The following is a 19,232-nucleotide window of genomic DNA, read 5'->3' on the forward strand; positions in this document are numbered from 1 at the left end:
GGGACAAAACAAACAAACAGAAACTACAGCAGATTTCATTGTTTGTGAACTGCTTGTTGAAATAGTTTGTCAGCTGCAACCGAACCTGAAGTCACAGTAAGTTTGTGCCAAGACAGTTGTTGCATATATTTAGTATATGAATGAGTCTGTTCAGCTTTATCTTGTTTTATGTTTATATGAATGAGTCTGGTTGGTTTTTGTCTTGTTTTCTAAATAGAATTCCTGTTTGATTATTTCTTAGGAATTTGAAGTCATCGCCCAAATTAAGCTCTTGCAATCTGCGTGTAACAGCTATTGCATGACACCAGACCAAAAATTCATCCAGTGGTTCAGGAGGCAGCAGCTTCTAAGCGAGGAGGAGAGGTATGGTTCTGCATCCAAATGGTTAAGCAGACTTTGCTTTTCTTACTCCATGCCCACCTGGATATGTTATGTCAGTTTTCAGGGATTCTCTTACAGATCTAGCACACACTGCTACTCCAGCATGGTGGAAATACATCTGCCTGCTGCTCAACAGCTGTAGAAAAAACTGCCTGACACTAAGCAGGGCTTAGTTCCGAGATTGGAAATGAGGGTTCTGACTGAAAGATGTGAGCCTGTTGTGTCTGGCCTGTCTGCATAGCCAGACACACTCAGATGACCCTGAAGGACATCAGGGTGCAAAGCGCTTGGGTGGTGGACACAGGCAGCAGTAGTGGAGGCAAGGCAGAGCTCATGGCAAAATGTGGGCTGTGTTCCTCTTTGTGGGGTTACAGTTCTTCTGTGAAGTGGGAGTAGTTGAAGATTTCTCAAATTTCTTGAACACGTTACTGCTTTGATGTATGTAATTAATACTGCTGTATGTAAAAACTGAGCCAGTGCTTTCTGTCCTGCAGTTACAGCCTCTCGTGTGAGATTGAAACAGCTGTTGATGCAAGCACCATGTCACCAAAACCTCGGAAAAGTATGGTGAAGAGGCTCAGCCTGTGAGTATGACTGGGATATAGCAGCGCTGCATGTGTTGGTATGAGCCAGAATGAATTCAACAAGCAGAAGTTGTTTCACCAGCTGAAAACTTGGCTGGGAACCCAGACCACCACATTACTTTTAGGAGACCCCATTGGCCAGAAACTCTGAATTCTGTCTGAAGCTGTCTTCTTCTATTGTTATAACTGATCGTGAGGATTATTAATGATGAAGGAGATTAGAGACAAACAAACCTTTTTAAGAGGCAGGAAAATGAGCAATTTTAGCATTGGATTATAAATTCGGTACCTATTGTGCAAAAACTTCCCTGAACTCAGTAATAAAACAGAGTAAATGAGGATAAAGTCTGGCCTGTTATTAGTCTAACTTACTATCCACATGCAAAAATTCCTTGCAGGATTTTACTATGATAATTAAGGTTGGCAAAAAGGCGTTGAAAATAGAAACAATCTGCCTAACTGCCTTCGTGTTGGAAAAGGAAAATAATCATGGGGGAATGGTCCAATTTAGTTTAATAGCTTAAAGATTTGGGTGGTAAAGAGCAAGGGTGTGCAGCCAGTCAGATGTGGAAATAACAGGCAAGCAGGAACTGCAAAGAATCAAAGTGCAGGTCAACGTCAAAATATACTAAAGGTGAGAATTGTGAACCTGATGTGAGAGGAGATATGAAGGGACTCCCACATGTTAGTAACATCATCAAGGTGAGGGGAAAAACAATGAATTTAACAGCTCTTAGCTGTTCTTTCCTGACAGTTCTTATACCTTGCTTCATTGGAAGAGCAAATAGCTATTCATTATGAGTCAGCACTACTACATACTAGGGTCTGAAAGAAGAACTGATTTTTCAGTCCAGAGTTCTGAGGTGCAAAACAATAAAATGAACAAAATGTGTGGGTAGGTGTTTGGGGAAGGTTTGTTGAGTCCATCCAAGTTGGTTGGGAAAACCGGGGCACCATGAGCTTTGCAACTGGCACTGCCTCGACTCTGAGAGCTTGCACGAGTCTCTCCTTTGGTGCGTGCCTCAGCTGAGTGTAGGAACTGTCATTGCTGATTGGTCTCTTATTTCTGACCATGTTTCAGTGCTCCAGTATTGTAATTTACCATGGTATCGGTTTTGTTTGCACTGTGCAGGCTTTGTGTAAGGACCGGTTTCATCTACAAGCGGAATGTACTCTGCAAATTAATGCTGTAGAAAAGACTGGCTTAGTATTCATGGAACCACTGAGTGACACCACTCTAAATTGTTTTAAATCATTAACTACATGCTGACGTGTCATCTAATTCACTTGGTTTCTCTGCTTTATGTATTATACAAGCTTGTTTCCTTTGGCACTCCTTTATATTTACCTGACCTGCATTTGGAAATGAGTCTCGGTGAGGGAGAGCCTGTCATCTATGTCATTTACACTTCCTTGCCATCTCATTGTGTGTGTGCCTGTTTGAGCTCAGAGAGAAACTGGTGTCTGTGGCAGCTTCACTGAGTGCAGGAATGTGCAGTAGAGGTGAATCTGCATTCTGAAGACCTTTGCCCAGCATATGGCTACACATTACACATTACTCACCGTCCTACTAGCTCACAGTATCTCTGTCTTGAGCTTCTTTATGTTAGAGGGACAGTGGTGTGCAGTAGTCCATTAGGAGTGAGATGCCAGGCCTCTAGCTTAGTTTGTAAGTGTGTCATATTTGCCATCAATCACTTCCTGGCAAGAGAGTCTGAAAATGTATAAGACTGAAGAGAAGCCTCGTTTATGATACTGAGCATTAGCCCTGATTTTGGTCTTGCAGCCAGAGCTTACACAAGGTCAAGACAGTACTGTGTTAGTGTGTAGCAAACTCTCTTGACAAATGATATAAACAGTAGAGAGGAAATGAAAACAATAGGCCACTCAAGATAGAAAAGCAAAACAGTACAAAAGCTTTTGCACCAAATGACAGCTTTGCTCAACCCAGTTCTGTTCTGCTTTTGCTTACTGGCTGTGATGCTTTGTTTTCTATATTAGACTGTTTCTGGGCTCTGAGGTGATCACCAGCAGCACGCCCACCAAAGAGCAACACAAATCAACTCCAAGTGGGAGCTCTGGTGAGAGCATGGACTCGGTCAGTGTGTCATCCTGTGAGTCTAACCACTCTGAATCTGAAGAAGTCTGCGTCACTCCCATAGACACTCCTGATGAGCCACAGAAAAAGGTACAGCCTGGGGCTTATTGCCAGCACTGTTAGACAAAGGCAGGCTGTTGATACTGCACCTAGATATTTGCCCAAGCCTTGAGTCTTGATTAGGGCACTGCTTTTAAGGGAGTAGAGAGACTCTAAAAATAACTGTGTAAAAATGGAAGTGATCCAGTCGGGGTTTTTTGAACAATCCCTTTTGTGTTGCCAGGATACCAGGCGGACTGCAGTTTGCCTTCCGTGAAACCAGATTTTAATGCAGTTCCTGATGGTGTTTTTGGTTTTAGAGGAAGCTTTGGAGTAGTATGGAGTTAATTTGTCAGCCCCCCCCAATCATGCTTTTTGGGAGGGATGGGGCAGACTGGCAGCATTTCTACCTTGGAACCATAGGAACTGGGGTGAGGAGCCAGAGCATCCTGCATGCAGATGGTGGCACTTCTCTCCAGCACACAGCAGTGTGACGTTAGCAGTGATAAGGGCAGAGGATCTGTAGGCTCCCCCAAGCAAAACCAAAGGAAACAGGAGATGTGATCATCAGAACATGAGTGAATCAGTAGCAGGTCATTTCACCCCAGGCTGGCTCAGGTTCAGTGAGCTCTTCTGTGCTAAGCAGCCTGCTGCAATGTTTATTGTGCTGAAGCAATTGATGCAGATCTATCTGGAAAAGGGAACTTGACTTTATCAACTGAAGAAAGCCTGTCTGTTAGCTCATGTATGTGCTGGTGACAGCACTGTGTCATCCCAAAGCAGGCAGGGCTGCTGCAGCTGCCCCTAAAAGAAATACACTGCACCAGCAAGCCAGGAAGTCCCCCCCCTTTTCCTTTTTATGGCTTGGGTGAGCCCCATGCCCTGCACATAGGCAGCTGGGATGTCCCCCAACAATGTGGTTGTAAAGGTATAGAGATGAAGCTGCGAGTATGCTGACAGCAAATGGGCTGGCCATACTCTGGTACATTCTGGACAGGCAAAGTGTAAAATTGGGAAGGCAGCAGGTGAGATCTGTTTGGTGGATCCTCTGGGAGGCCTTCCCTACAGGCAGACTCTTCCTTTTTGTTCCAAGTCATGTTGAAGATATTTTAGGGATGTTTGGGCTTGAGCTTATGGCTATTTTAAATGAAATTGCCTTTAGCATTCATAAACCAAATGGAGCACAAGGTCCCAAACATCAGCATCCATCTCACTAAGTCATTCAAACAGTGGTTGTTAAAGTGGATTTGAAGCATGAGTTGGAGAGGGAACCTCCAGGCCACAGTTTCTAAGCAAGGCGTATGGAAGAAAATGGTGAAACGCTGCACTTCAGGGGGAGGGGAGGAGGCATAAAGAATAGATAAGGAGCAGGGGCAGACGAGGAGGGATGTGTTTGTGTATATGTATGTGCATTTTCACAGCACTCATAAGTCCAGTTCCCTGTGGGTCTTGCTGCAGAGCAGTGCCCTTCCCACACCCAGCCAGCCAGGAGCCCACTCTGCTCCTTGTTTCTGCTGCCACCTTCTGGCCATCTCAAACTATGGGCAGCTCACCAAATGGGAAGAAAGTAAGCACTAAAATGCTGAAGTGAATCAATTCTTTATTTTTCTGGGGTTTTTTTTGTTGTTATTGTTTGTTTGGAGGTAATACCACAGCCAATGTGCTGGACAGAGCGCAGAGCAGTGAGGATTTGCATATGCCTCCTATGTTACTGTGTTCTCCCTTCAGAGCAACACATGCACACATACACAAGGTCCAGATTGTAACTGTGTTTCTTTTCCTGTTGTGCAGCTCTCGGAATCCTCCTCCTCTTGTTCCTCCATCCATTCCATGGACACATCCTCCTCGGGGCTGCCATCTTTAACCAACATAATCCTGTCCCCTCCCTTCTCGTCCTCCAACCCCAAGATCCACAAGCGCTCCATCTCCGTGACATCCATTACCTCGACAGTACTGCCCCCTGTTTACAACCAGCAGAACGAGGACACCTGCATCATCCGAATCAGCGTGGAAGACAACAACGGCAATATGTACAAGAGCATCATGGTGAGTGGTGTGCAACAGCTCTGTCCTCTCCAAATTGCAAAGAGCAGTTTCTTCTGGGGGCCTGCCAAATTCTGCCTCCAAGAGGTAAATCTTCCCTTTGACTTCATAAGGCCCTGCAGAACCTCACGTCTGTTCCGGGTACACCAGAGCTCCACTGCAGACAGTACTCTAAGTTACAAGGCCAAAAATCTTTGCAGGATGTCAAAGAAGGTATTTAGCACAGTGGGGCTCCAAATTAACTGATGTCTGCAAACAGCAGATGGGGCAGTTAATTGTATAGGAGATTATGGCTAGCAAGAATAACATCTCTCAGAGTGGTTGCTCTGGGAAGCAGACAGTGTGATTTACCGCTGGCTCTGCCCATACAACATCTGTCTTCTTGAATTAAAATAACAGTAAGTAAGCGTCATAGATACCATAACTTAGTGTTTAGGAGTATCTGTCTACTCCTATGATACTGACCCATCAGAATTTCTCAGTTCTCTAAAACCTTTTGCAAGGCCAAGTGGGCTGCAGAGACAGGCCTTTGCTGATCATTAAGTCATTATATAAAAGTGAACAAGCAGAACTTCTCACTACAAACCTGTCTCTCTTTGCAGCTAACCAGCCAAGATAAAACTCCTGCTGTCATCCAGCGAGCTATGTCAAAGCACAACCTGGAATCTGATGCAGCCGCGGAGTATGAGCTTGTACAGGTCATCTCTGAGGACAAAGGTAGGAAGGCAGAACTGCTGCTGCTCCATTTTTAAGGAAGAGGTAAAGTGCTGCGTTATTACAGTTGCCACTGTGTGGGGATGATGCAGCATGGCCTGCCAGCACCTTGCCTTCTATAAGGAGAGCGTGCTCATGGGCTTCCCAGCAGCCCTGTGTATGTGTGCTTTGTGGGCACAACCACCTCCAGAGCTGCTTGCCTTCCCCTGAGCCAAGCAGCCTGCCCACAGGGGCAGGGCACAGCCTGGATCCTTGCTGCTGCTTCTGCCTCTCATCCTCCATAGCCCTTCTCTCCTGTTTCTGACAAGGCACAGCAGCAGAAAGGGGCAGCACTGCTCAGCTGCTTGCAAGCATCTGTTCATCAGCTCTCCGTTCTCTCCTGCATTGTGCACTACCACCAGTGAACACTAGCTCTGGTCCTTCTGTTGCAGAGCTGGTGATCCCAGACAGCGCCAACGTATTCTATGCCATGAACAGCCAGGTGAACTTTGACTTCCTGCTGAGGAAAAAAACTCCCACTGACGAGCAGGTGAAAATGAGGAGCAGATCCAGCCTGACGCTCCCCAGAACTGCCAAACGGGGGTGCTGGAGTAACAGGAACAGCAAAATCACACTCTGAGGTGGATGCCGTGGCTCTGAGTTGAACTGGTTGAGAACCCTACCTGCGCTACCATCCAGTATTACAGAATTGCAGCAGGTGAATGTGTCAGTATTCAACGCTGAAAACATTGGAAACAAATGCCAAGTGAGCATTTGGTTGTCATCCAGGCAGATATGAGTCTCTTCACCTGCAGCTGGACAGACATGGGTTTACAGGACAGGCCAGACTAGGATTATTTTGTTTTGCACATTAGCCTAGGAAGGTGAGAAACCCCAGCTAGAGGGGAAAACAGGACTGCAATGTTTGTACTCAGAACACCACATAAGCCTACTTCTTGCGTGAGAAAACCTTTTCTTTGTGCCAGTATTACACACAATGAGAATACCTAAGTTTATTTTTATGTAACTGGAGAAGAAAAGCCACAGGCCTGTTCTCCCAGAAGGGAGCAGGAGTTCCCCCTGGTCCACACAGCCCAAGGAGAATGCTGGGTCACAAGAAGGGGTGAGCTCCACAGAGTGCACCTATGGCAAGGCAGTGTGGGTACAGCCCCAAAACGCTCAACTGTGGAGAAGGAAGAAGCGACTGCAAGCACGTGCATTGCCTTCATACTGCTGGCAGCCTTCTATTTGCACTTGTTCAAAGCTAGAAAATTACCTACTTTGCATTATTATTTTTTTTTTTCCAAAGAACATTAAAAGAGAAGACTGCTTGCTTTCACATGAATGTCATGATTTGTTCATGAAGAAGGCACTCAACACTACACATATGGACTTCAATGCCACTGCCGTATGGTTCTCCTTTTGCTTGGCTAACCCACTCAACAGAAGTCGATGCCTCTGCATGCATTCTGATATGACTGATGTACCTCTTTGTAATGTGCAATCAATATTCAGGAGAACTTTCCCACATAACTAACTCCGCCTTTTCCATTCCAGGGGAGGCAACTACACTACCTTCTATCTTAAAAGTGGGTATTGAGAGGAAATAAATAGCCAGATTTCTAGGATTACCCCCCAAACAGATTTTATATCCTTGTAGCGTTACTATGCATAACTTCCAGCCAACGCCCTTGCTCTTTGTATATACCTATAAATGAATTTTCTGACGTGGTACATCCTTTCAGCTGGAATAAAGAATTTAACCATCTGTTCCCCATGAACACATCCCTGGAGTGTCTTCCCATGTCCAGGCTTCCCTGGAAAGAGGGAAGTTTGATTTTATAAAGCCATAGATGAGACAGGGCACTGTAAACAGCCCTTACTGAACAAGACCGCCTTTGGGATATGTTAGTGTTAGTTCCAATAAACTCAGAATTTTACACGTCTGGGGCTTTTCTTCTACCTGCTCTGCATCTGCCATGTCCAAACTGGGCTCAGAGTACATCAGCAGTCTATGATAAACACGTGATGTAAGCAAGAGCGCATGTGCCATTTTGCACACTGCCTTTACAGGAGGCACCACCCAGGGCACAGTCCTTGTAAAAACTAAAACTGGACTTAGGTAAGCGAGGGAGGCCCGAGTTTGTAACCAACCCCTCACACGTGCCAAGGGTTTGCACAAGTTTACAGCAGAAGTGGTTTTCTTTGCATTTCAGTGTAAGAACGCACTGATGTCTGTACAGCATCTTGCTAACTCCACCATTGCATGCATGTATTAAGCTGAAAGGTAAATGGTCTTGATTTTAAAATGACCCCTCCCCAGAACATTATACATATATATATATATATATTATTTTTTACTGCTTACCTGTAATCTTTATACAATAAGCATATAAATATTTTTTTCACTGATATTTGCCTTAAGTTAATCTATGTCCTTCTCCTAGGCTTTATTACTACTACGTGTCAGTAGTCATACCCTTCCATTAATGCCCTTCTTTCCAGCATCACCACATTAACTGTCTCAAGTTCCCAGCTCCTTCTGCCTCCCCTGGGAAAGCTCTTGACTGCACCAGTTTGGGCTTGAATGGAAAACTCTTTGTCAGCCAAACCAAGCATGAGCAGTGCCTGCTCCCACCCAAAGAAGAGTGCACACAGCTGCATTTCTTGCACCAGGTTCTATGTATTATCAGACCCGCTGACAGGTAATAACACGTTGTTTTTGAGCAGAAAGCACAACATGGATCGGGAATTATTAAAAACAAACAAGAAATTAAAAAACAAACAAACAACACAACAAACCAACAACACACAGATCAACTGTACAGGTCAGCTGGCAGCGAGGCTCTATGCTGCCATGCAGGAGAGTGGCCCAGAGTTGCAGCACACGGCCACCTTGCCTGCTCCCAAACCTCTTCAAAACATCAACATCACAACTCTGCTGTCACAAAAGCGAACAGCAAGGACATCAGCACCCACTCAAAAAATAAAGACATTTGCTCTTTCCATGAGAAAATATCAAGACAAGTTGCCTTTCCGTCCCAGAGGAACACATGGAAGGGGGAGGAAGCAGAACGTGTTCCCTTTGGAGTGCAGAGGAAATACAAGTGGCAGCACTGCTCTGCCTGCTGCTCTGCAGGTTCTCTGATACACCAACACATCCGTTCTGGGCCAGCAGCCCATCTGAATGGGATCCGGGCAGCTTTGACATTCAGAGGGGAAGCCAGGACTGCTTCCCTGCAGAAGTATGAAGAGAAGACGACACTACACTTGGAGCACTGCTCCAGTGTATGGAGTGTTATTGGAAACCACTGATATGACAAAACAAAACCTCCTAACTCAAACACTCCCTGCAGTTTCTCTCATGAACAGGGTTATAAATGCCTGCAGACCTACAAGGAGAAAAGCTACACAGCAGCCCAGTTACAGCTATCCAGAAAGGTATGAACACTTGTACACCTCTATATATTAATTTTTATAAATACAACATTCTACACAAAGTACTGTAGAAAGATGTCATTCAAGGAATATTTTTTTTCTTTCTTTTTTTTTTTAATCAAAAGCTTGCAAAGGCTTTTGTTCAGATCTCTGCCTGTCTGGAACACCCTTTTTTCCTCCTTCGTTTCCCCACGGTCCTGGAAAAGCAGCCCAGTGAGCGACAGCCCAACCAGGTCCAACCCAACTGGATCCAACCCCACAGGGCCCAACCCAGCAGCCCTGCCGCACCGTCCCACGCAGGATGATGGGGGCCCTGCAAACAGCTGCTCTACAACTTCCAAAGGTGAAAAGCCAAAGTCTGAGGCAGGTTGGGCTGAGCCCAAGGGAAGCAGGCAGTTATAGTTCATCCCTGGAAGATGGCACGTTGAGGGAGGACTGGGGTGGCAGGGCGTCCTTGTTCTGCGCCTCGCCATGGATCTGGCCCTGCTGCCGTGACTTCCAGGAGTGTGTCCTGTCCCAGTCCGTTGACACGGTCTCGTTATCCCAGATGGTGGAGGTCTCTGTGTCACTGAGGTAGCCGGGCTGCCCTGTGTAGTGGGTGGGGTAAACGAGCAAGGGTTCTGCTGAAAAAGCCTTCAAGTCTCTGGACTCGTAATACTCCATGTACTTCGCTCTAAAGGGGGAGAAAAATCATCAAGAGCTGAGTGCACATCCATCAGTGCCACCACTTGGAGCCACAAGCCAACCCGCAGAGCAGACAGGTCCCAGGGCAGCAAGGTAGTGCTGGGGTTGGTCTAGGGCAGGTCTGACCCTCTGCAGGGTTGGGGACACAGTCTTATAGTGCTGCAGACAAAGCCGCTGTTACCAGACAGCAAGCACCTCAGAATGGCCCACAGGCCCTGCACCAGGCAGACACACAGCCCCACTGCCTTACTCCCCCAGCCAGGTTGCAGAAGTGAGATACATCGATGCCATCCACTTTAAGACCATTCAGCAAGTCCCAGCATATGCCAACACAAGCCACAGAGGTATCCTACTTACACAGGGTGCTTGTTGTACATGACTGGCAAAAACTCATCCACGGGCAGCATCTTGCTGAAAGGCTCCGCTCCAATTAGCTTCTGAGCCCCTTGGAAAGAGATTGCATACCCCAGGGTCCAATATGAGTAATCAGCTTCCACGAGGTTCATGACGTTGGGAACTGCTTTCTCGGGCTGCTGCACCTGCATTCTTTTCCGGCCAATGTAGCTGAAAGGGTGAAGAGACCACAAAAGCTTGAATTGAAGCAGACCTGCAGCAACTGTTGCTGCATGCAGCTGTTTGTTTCCAGCAGGACAGGGCAGAGTCAACACAAAAAGCCATCCCTGCTCCCAGACCACCATCCCGCAGCGCTTCCAGACAGCCACACTGTAACCTAGCAGTGGCACAGCTGTGAAAGGCTCTGTAAGGGCACTGAATGCCTTGGTCCAACCCCAGGACCAGTCAGTGACAGCTCCTCTGCCACAGCAGCATCTCTGACACCTCTGGGACCAACCAGCACTGCCAACAGAGGGTACTAACAGCCCCCACTACAGCTGGGGCTCTCCAGTCTGCCCCAGGGAGCGCATCTCTCCCAATGTAAGAGCCCACTGAAGCTGCACCTGTGCCATGGCATGGCATGCTGCACCCATCTGTGTGCCCAGCGGCTCCCAGGTGCCTGGGGCCAGCCACTTACATAAGCTCCCAGTCTAGTTGAGCTTGTTCTATGTCATCCATCAGTTTCATCAGCTTCCTTTTAAACTGGTGTTCAAAGCGCACATCGTCCTCAATAACGAGTGTCTTCTCCAGTCCTCTGTTCACCACCTGCAACACAAGGGCACAGATCAGTGACAGCCCCAGAACACTTCTCATACCCTGGGATCTCTGGGTGTCAGCATGACCTGGCAATTGCTCCCAGATCCTGCAGGCAGGGAAGCAGAACACACCCACCAACCTCTTACCTCCTTCCAGATGTAGTAATGGCTGAGGAAGCAGCCGATTTCTCCCCTAGTCAGTGGCCGGGAAGAGTAAGGGTCCCGGTACCCTGGCAGCATGTCGATGCTGAGAGCTTTGAGCTGACTCGTGTTCAGTGCTCTGAAAAACAGAGTATGTGTCACCATTGCAGAACAGTCACATCTTAAGCCAGACACAGAGGCAAAATGGGAAATGCTGCTGACGTTCTGGGAAAAACTGATGGATACCCAGGACCCAAAGACCATTACATCCATATGGGTTCCTCTCTCCTCCAGGAACCTGTGCAACTTCAGACCTAAAATGCATGCTCTTCTTTCTCATTATAAAAATGCCCTAACACACCTTACAGTAGAGTGCTCAGGGATAGGGCTGTATCAGGTTAACAAATCCCTTCCTCAGCTCAGAGGAGAGCTCAGCTCAAACCAGAGCCACATCCAAGAGCACCCCCAGAGATGGGCACACACAGCTGTGGGCAGCAGTATCAGCACCCCACTGCCTTTGAGTAAGAAATTTCCCCCTAATATTGACCGAAATATCCCCTCTTTTATTCTAAATCCATTTCCCCTTCTCCTACTGCAATCAGACCATGTACAAAGTCAGTCTTCCTGCTATAAACCTCCCCCCAAGTACTGGAGGGCTGCTGTGAACTCACTTTCCATCCACAGCCTCCACTATCTTGACCGCAATCTCCTGTTCATAGAGTGTCCGCAGCATCCGGTCCCGCCTGTCCTTCCGACGCTTCAGATTGATCATGAAAATCTGGGTTGAATGGGAAAAGACATCAGCCTCCTGGTTTGGGAGGATGGACAGAGAGTCCTGATCCACTCTTTTTTCCAGCAGCCCCATGGGAAGAATGGAACTCATTCAAATAGCAGGTTTGGTTTTGTTCCAGAGTTTAGAATCTGTCCCCAAACTGGGGCTGATTTTGAGGGGGAAGGTGAGAGGTTTGTTCTTTGTCTAAAACCAGTCCATACAGAACAGGGGAATGTTACTTTTCCAGCTGCAAAGAAACCAAGCCTGTGTTGTATAAAGACATACATAGGATGTTTTGATTTGTATTTAACACAGAGTACAATGGTCAGCTCCAGCTAAACACTAACCCACATGTCTCTCCACTAAGATGCAACTGCCCATATTTAGGATTACCAGCAGGGCCACCATCCAAGCACAAGGACAACATAAAGAGAGGATTTTTGTCACTACTTCAGCCACTGAAATTCCACTGCTCTCCTTGCCAGAGCAGATAGCCAAGACCTGGAAAAGACACGTCTGGGCAGGGCTCAGCCCAAACCTGGAGGACACAGACTCCTTGGTGGAGGGCTGAAGCCCTCGCTTGTAGGTAAACAGCAGAGGGGGAGGAGGGTGGATATTTTTCAGCCCCAGGCAGACACGTACAAGTGCAGCTTTGTATGTCGTGCAGCAAAACCTCATCCCAGTAAGAAGCAGCTTGAATTCCAGCTCAGTACAAATGCAAAAATAATAAACTAGATAAATACAGCACAGCCACAAAGGGCAACGTGGAAAAAAACCTACACCAGCTGCACTGCAAACACAGACACAGCCAAGCTGGGCTCCCGCTTCTCTATGCGGGCTGTGTAAACAGATGTAGCAGAATAAGCAACAAAACTGAAGAAATCGTTCTCTTCTGTCATTTAAGAGCAGAAGAGATTTCCCAAAAGACGTTTTTTTGGTCACAAAACACAAGGATCAGCACTTGTGAACAGAGCACCAAGTGCTCACAGACCTGACTGGCTGTGTGGCTGCCCAGCACAGCTTCTCCCCAATAAGGGCTGCTGCTTTCTCCGTGCATAAAGTTAGAGTCCAAAAGGGAGTGATTGGGAAAGAACTAATGATGTAAAAGCATACTATACTCCAAGGAAAACATCTGGAAGCTCAGCTTACAAGGAATACGTAATAGATGGGAAAGCAATGACAGCAAAACAGGCTCCTTACTTCATCAAATCCCATCTTGTCAGGGTGTTTTGGTGGAACAGAGACATACTGAGAGGGTTCAATGGGAGGACGATCAACTGAAAGAGAGGAGAGATCCCAACCATCACCTGGATGTACACACTTAGTTGATATAACTGAAGGTGTCTGCAGACATTCACTGGGGGCTCCAGCACAGCGGGGTGCAGCCACTTACTCATAGCCTCTATCAGTGTGTGCACAAAGTTCTCAGTCTCTTCTTGCAGCGTCTGGTGTGATTTCAAGGGCATGGGAAGGAAACCATAGTGCTCACGGTTGCAGATGAACATCTGAATTCCTGAGGATTGTAGAAGAAGAGAAATGAGAGCTGGGTCTTTTATGGGCAGATTTCACTGTTCTGTTGATGCACAGTCACAACCCCATGGTGGTGGGCACAGTTCTGTGAGCATTGGGCACTGCTCTCAGCCAGAGGGGCTGGGGATGGCTGGTGGTGCTGTGTGCAGTTCAGCAATCCCTGTGGCCTTTCAGTTCAGCTAATACATGCTATGATCCTATGAACGTCGCTGTGCCATTTTCTGTTCTGTTGGGTAGTGGAATCTGGCCTCTCCTATGAGAATGATATCTACTCACTCCCTAGCAGCAGGTGTTTTTAACCAGTCAAGATTTCTCTAGGAGAGAGACCAAAGAAGGGGGTCTTTTTTAGCCTTTGCATTCAAAGTGATCCTACAGCAGAGGGCAGAACGGGCTTTTAGTAAAAGCAGAGCCTGATGCAAGCTGCAAGTAGTGAAGGTCAGGCGGAAAGAAGTAATCCTGCTGGATGTCTTGTTATTCCTCTGGGTGACAGGAGGCCCTGCCTGGGGTCACACAGGACGGAGCTGCAAAGCCTGGGTCATCCGTGCAGCTACAGGCCCTGCCACTGCCTCTGCAAAAGATTCAGCAGGGGCTTTGCAAGCAGACATCTTCCTCACTTCTGTTTGTTTTGGCTGGGAAATAAAGATTAGACATTTTTACCTGTGTCAGCAAAGAACACTGAGGAAAATGACTGATAACCACCTTGGAAATGCCAAGTCTAGGCACTGGCACAGCTGCCCAGGGAGCTGTGGGGTCACTGTCCCTGTGGGGGGTTCCAGACCCATGGGGATGTGGGATTGAGGGATGTGGTTATTGGGCACAGTGTGCTGGGGTTGGCCTTAGGGATCAGAGAGATCCTTTCCAACCTGTGATCAGGCAACCTGCTCAAAAACGCTTAAGGAAAAGAAGGGAAAATACTTGTTTTCATTGAGCTCTGATAAGGCCCTTTTATTAACTCACCACTGCCTGAACCCACGTGATTGGTATTCTAGAACTGTCTGCACTAATGAACCCCATGTTCCCACCTCTTGCAGTTCTGTAAGAACACTGCTGGCTGCAATGCTTGCCAAAGCACATCCAGTTGTCAACTGCAGTTATGGTGAATGGCAGAATAAAAAACTGCTACCTGCTGACATGAATTGATTTCGCACTGATCTTATCAGCTAAGCTTATCTGGCTCGCCTATCTCTGCTCACATCTTCCGCTGGTTTAAACTCTGTTAATCTGTATACATTCATGTCAGTATTTCTGCTCCTTCTGGGATAAAGGCTACTTTGAAATAGCAAAGCTACCTCAAAATGGGGAGGGGGACTCACTCACTAGATCTGTTATTACACTAAAAACCCATTAGTGTGAGAAGTGGTGGAAAAGCTGAAGATGCTGGTGTTACTGGCTGCCTTTGTAGAGCACTGACAGGACCCACAGCCGTGTTCAGGCATCAGGAGCATCCCCCACACCCCTGCATTTCAGGTCGAGCTGAAAAACTCCTCTTTCAGAGATAGACACACATAACCAGCAGCCTCCTGCCCTGCCCTGTGCTCAGGGAGCCTCTGCAGACCTCTGCACATCTGTTAGTGAATCCTTCCCAGCAAAGGCTCCAAGGTGTACCTGCTTGACGACTGGAGAAAGCAAAGACCATGATATCATCAAAGCTCCAGGTGTAGTCCTGGTGAGGCGGGTAGAACATCAGCTTGGTGGAGGCCTCCTTCCTCAGGTCAATGAGGAACGTGGAATGGATCATCGGGACAGCAAAACATCCTGTTCTCTTCCACTCCCGGATCAAGGGGTAATCCAGGGTCCTTTTGTAATAGCCCTGCAAACACAACAAGAATGCCACTCGTTGCAAGAGATTTGCTGCAAAGATGCTCTCCAGCAAAAGCTCTCACCCTTTGTTCTCCCCAGCAGAGGTGGATCAGTGCCCAGTTCACAGACTTTCAAGCATTCCCTAATTGGATAGGTTCAGTCAAGCGTTTAGAAACAATTCCTGTCCTAAAAGATAAAGCTCAACCTTCTCTCTCTTTTAGCAGCTATTGGAAACTCAGACTTTCCCACTGCAAAACCAAGAGCACTTCAAACCTGGAACAGTGTTGTGTTCCCTTGGCTCTCTCCACAGCACTCTGCATTCAGACATTCGGGTCTGATCCTGGGAGCACTGTTCACACGCAGCAGTCACAAAGGGCACTCCATGTCTGCCACAATAGCACCTGCACAGGGCAAGTAGGTTTCACACCCACTTCTTGAGCTCAGCCCCAGCTGAAAAAGCCCCAGCTTTTTCCTCCTCACATTCTGCCAGACACATTTGCTGCTGTTTTTTTCCCCCTTCCTCTTTTTGCAGCTAGTGCTGGTGTCAATGGAATCTTCCTACTGGACAGGGACTCCCAGGGCCAGGGCTGAGGCTGGTGCACACAGGCCGTGAACCACTTCAGTCCGTGAAGAAATGCTGATTTACATCAGTGGAAAACCTGGCTGTCTCAGCAGTCAACCTTAAAAACCTAAAAGAAAATGCCTTCACCATGAAGTTACTATTTCCAACTTAAAACAACGCCAAAAAAGCCCATGGAATCACTAACACCATCCACAAACCTCTTATCTCTACATGAAACTCCCAAGAATTTGGGAAGTTTAGGATCCTTTCCTGCTATTTTTATACCCACACAAATCAAGCTGTGATTTTTAGAGGATGGAAAAACATTGTGGGGAGGTATCATTCATGTTTGCCATTCTCTTATGTTACTCTACTACCACCCCAGCTATCAGGCAGACCTGTGGCATCTCCATAGCTCTGGAACAGCCCCTAGGATGTTGATCCCATCACTCCTTGGGCAGTCTGTGCCAATAGCCAACCACTTTTCTTGAGAAAAAAACTTCTCCTAATACCCAACCCACCTCCAGAGAGCCGAGTTTTCAGATGGGATAGAGATAGATTTGCCCTTCTGCATTAATGACTCTCACACTAAAATCCTACCTTTCCTGTAGTATAAGAGAAGGTAACACCCAACTCTAATTTCTGGCCTTAGCACTTCCCTTAGCACTTCTGTCTTCTGCACACACCCCTCAGCACACACACACAGAGACTCATAACACATAAATCTTGCTCACACACGAGAAAAATCACTTGCTGTATGTTAGTATATACTTTTTTTTAAACAAACAAACATAGGTAGTGGGATTGTATTGCTTCTTCGGGTTTCAGCTGAGGAACAGCATCCCTCAGATCCAGCACAAGATCAGATCCCCATCAGATGTGGTGTTTTCAAGTGAGGAAGCCCCAGCTTGCAGTCACCGTGACCCATCCACCCAACTACTTGCCTGGGGGGTGATGCCACACCAGAAGTTGGAATACAGAAAGCGAGACTCCAGCATCGGTGCCACCAAGGTCTTGTTTTCTGATATCAGCAGGTTCAGAGTTTCTGGGTTGGTCAGTAAATTATCCGTATCGAGAAACTAGAGAAGGAAGAGGAAAATAAGTTTGTTATTAGATGTAGACATACACTTCTCCTGGTGCTTTGCCAAGGAACATGGCAGCCAGAAGTGTGAGGTATTGGCAAAAAGCACTGAGCTGGTGGGTCTGACATGGCAGGACACAACTTGCTGTGGGGAAGCCACCACCACAGGCACCCATCTCCACACAGCTGCTCCACTCCACTGCTCCCTTAGACCAGAGGGATGGCCTGAATGGCTTCAGCCTGAGGATGGTGAGAAATGCAAGGTTTTATTTACCAGGATGTAGTCTGACCACTTCTCCCGCGCTGCACGCAGAGCAGCCTGACGCAGCTTCATCACGTGGGTGAACCGAGAGCTTGGCCAGTGTTTTGGTCCCATTTCTTCTGGGTAGGACCTAGCAAAGAAAGCAGTCAAAAAAGCACAGCACTCTTGCTGCCTTCTTTGCAAAGAAAACAGCAGAGTCACCTCAGGCAATGGGACGGACCCCACAAAGTAAAACATGCAAGTTGACTGAATGCATCCCCTGGTTGGAGAGCAGGATTGCACCTAGGGAATGTGGGCTATGCTTCCAAGAGCCAGCCCCTGCTGCAGTACTCACTGAGGGTCTTCCATTGGCCTCCACTCCACGTCATGGTAGAGGTTCTGCACATTCTTCAGCCACTCCCTAAGGATTGCGGTGGTATTATCAGCATTGTGGTCAGTGGCCACCCTGGAAAATAAGAGCACAGCGAGCTCAGTTCATACAAGATTTAGGCACCAGGAGCAGTGTCTGCCTGTTTGGCCCAGAATGCTGCCAGGAAGGTTGGGCTCCAGTTCCTTCACATTTCCCAGCTGGTACATGGGTTGCCCTAGGCAGAACTATTTCTTACAGGCAAATCTGACTGAGCTGTGGGCATCCCCTATTCAGCGCAGGGGAGTTGGACTAGATGCCCATTAAAGGTCCCCTCCAACTTGTATGCTCACAGACTTGTGACAGCCTTTCAGTTGCACGTGACCAAGCTGATGCTTTTCCCAGCTGCTTCTCTTCAGCACAGAGCCCTGGGCTTGGGACCTCAGTCCAGCTGCTCACACAGCTGTGATTGATCCAATAGCACATTCCCTTAAGCTGAAGGGCTGCTCACTGTTCCTGGCCAGAAAGCAAAGCACTGCCCCCATAGAAGGGCACATCCTGCACCACCACAGCTCTGGATGCTCCACTGAGAATTGGCAGTCCCCTCCTACTCCTTCAGGAGTATAAACACTGGGTTAAATTTAACAAATGAATTCTCAGAGCAACACAATCACTCAGGGACAGGAAGCTTATTTGTTGAATGCTGATTCCTGTTTATTAAAACAAAAAATAGGAAAGCAGCAAGAAAATAGATGTTGGTATCTTGCTTCCTGTTATCTGCTCTTGCTCTGAGTGGTAGAGCAAGGGTGGTGTTGTCAGCCATGATGTTGGGATTTGCTTTTTACCAAGCTCCTCATCAGACCCCACTTCAAACCTAGATGGCATGGATGTTGAGCGAGACAGAAACTGCCGCTTGCTGCTGAGCAGAACAGATGAAATCAGACAGCTCTGTGAATTGCACACAGTTCAGGCCAACCACCCAAGCCCCATTTCAGTGCACTCAGTTGGCCCTCCCTCAACCACATGCATTTCATTGGTCTTGTTCCACTTCCCTCCTACGCTCCAGCTGCGCAGGCACTGAGCAACAGCTCCAGCATTCCTCAAATACCACAGAGAACCATGAAAAAATGGCTTTTTGTGAAAATGGCTTTTTGTTCCTGGCCATCCCTGGAGCCACAGCAAGAGGCTCCTGCCACACAGCAGGGCCACACCACTATCAGGCATCATGCAAACCCAGCAGAGACAACAGGAGGAAGAAAAAGGCCGGAGCCCAGCTTACAGCATGCTCTTTGCCACAGCCAGGCTGGTCCCACTGAGCAGGCTCTCACAATGAGTCCACAAGACCATCCCTGGAAGTATACAAGAAATGTGTAGATGTGGTACTTATGAACATGGTTAATAGGCAGTATTGGTGGTAGGGGGATGGTTGGACAAGATGATCTTAGAGGTCTTTTCTAATCTAAGAGCTGACGGCCTCCAGCCAGAAGTGGGACATGGGAATGGGAACCTGGAGGCATCTCTCCATCTGTCCACAATGAAACTGCTAGAAGAAAAATGGCATTTTACTGCCCAGGCTGTAACGGTGGTGTTATATGGAAGGCAAATTCACAGCCCAGTAGAGCCTTTGGAA

General features: G+C 47.4%; 2 protein-coding genes across 5 annotated transcripts in view; one reads left to right on the forward strand and one right to left on the reverse strand.

The window, feature by feature from the left end:
- The window catches only part of RGL1 (ral guanine nucleotide dissociation stimulator like 1), a 59,228-nt gene extending 51,448 nt beyond the window's left edge, over nt 1-7,780 (forward strand). For all 3 annotated transcript variants that reach the window (XM_015869824.2, XM_015869825.2, XM_015869827.2), the window contains 6 exons: nt 242-363; nt 876-965; nt 2,967-3,153; nt 4,894-5,148; nt 5,748-5,862; nt 6,291-7,780. In XM_015869824.2, the coding sequence (XP_015725310.1) occupies nt 242-363; nt 876-965; nt 2,967-3,153; nt 4,894-5,148; nt 5,748-5,862; nt 6,291-6,478 (957 nt within the window). In that variant the 3' untranslated portion in view covers nt 6,479-7,780. The remainder of the gene's footprint in view (nt 1-241; nt 364-875; nt 966-2,966; nt 3,154-4,893; nt 5,149-5,747; nt 5,863-6,290) is intronic.
- A 721-nt stretch (nt 7,781-8,501) lies between these two features.
- The window catches only part of COLGALT2 (collagen beta(1-O)galactosyltransferase 2), a 29,578-nt gene continuing 18,847 nt past the window's right edge, over nt 8,502-19,232 (reverse strand). The window contains exons 1-12 of one of the 2 annotated variants that reach the window (XM_015869829.2): nt 18,882-18,961; nt 17,591-17,701; nt 17,269-17,386; nt 16,858-16,992; nt 15,157-15,361; nt 13,415-13,534; nt 13,222-13,298; nt 11,921-12,027; nt 11,256-11,388; nt 10,991-11,118; nt 10,318-10,524; nt 8,502-9,949 (exon numbers count right to left, since the gene is read on the reverse strand). In XM_015869829.2, the coding sequence (XP_015725315.2) occupies nt 9,673-9,949; nt 10,318-10,524; nt 10,991-11,118; nt 11,256-11,388; nt 11,921-12,027; nt 13,222-13,298; nt 13,415-13,534; nt 15,157-15,361; nt 16,858-16,992; nt 17,269-17,386; nt 17,591-17,701; nt 18,882-18,949 (1,686 nt within the window). In that variant the 5' untranslated portion in view covers nt 18,950-18,961 and the 3' untranslated portion in view covers nt 8,502-9,672. Of the gene's footprint in view, nt 9,950-10,317; nt 10,525-10,990; nt 11,119-11,255; nt 11,389-11,920; nt 12,028-13,221; nt 13,299-13,414; nt 13,535-15,156; nt 15,362-16,857; nt 16,993-17,268; nt 17,387-17,590; nt 17,702-18,881; nt 18,962-19,232 lie in introns of those variants that run through there. The other variant, XM_015869828.2, reaches the window with a different exon arrangement.

Source organism: Coturnix japonica, chromosome 8, assembly GCF_001577835.2.
Source record: "Coturnix japonica isolate 7356 chromosome 8, Coturnix japonica 2.1, whole genome shotgun sequence".
Taxonomy (NCBI): Eukaryota; Metazoa; Chordata; class Aves; order Galliformes; family Phasianidae; genus Coturnix; species Coturnix japonica.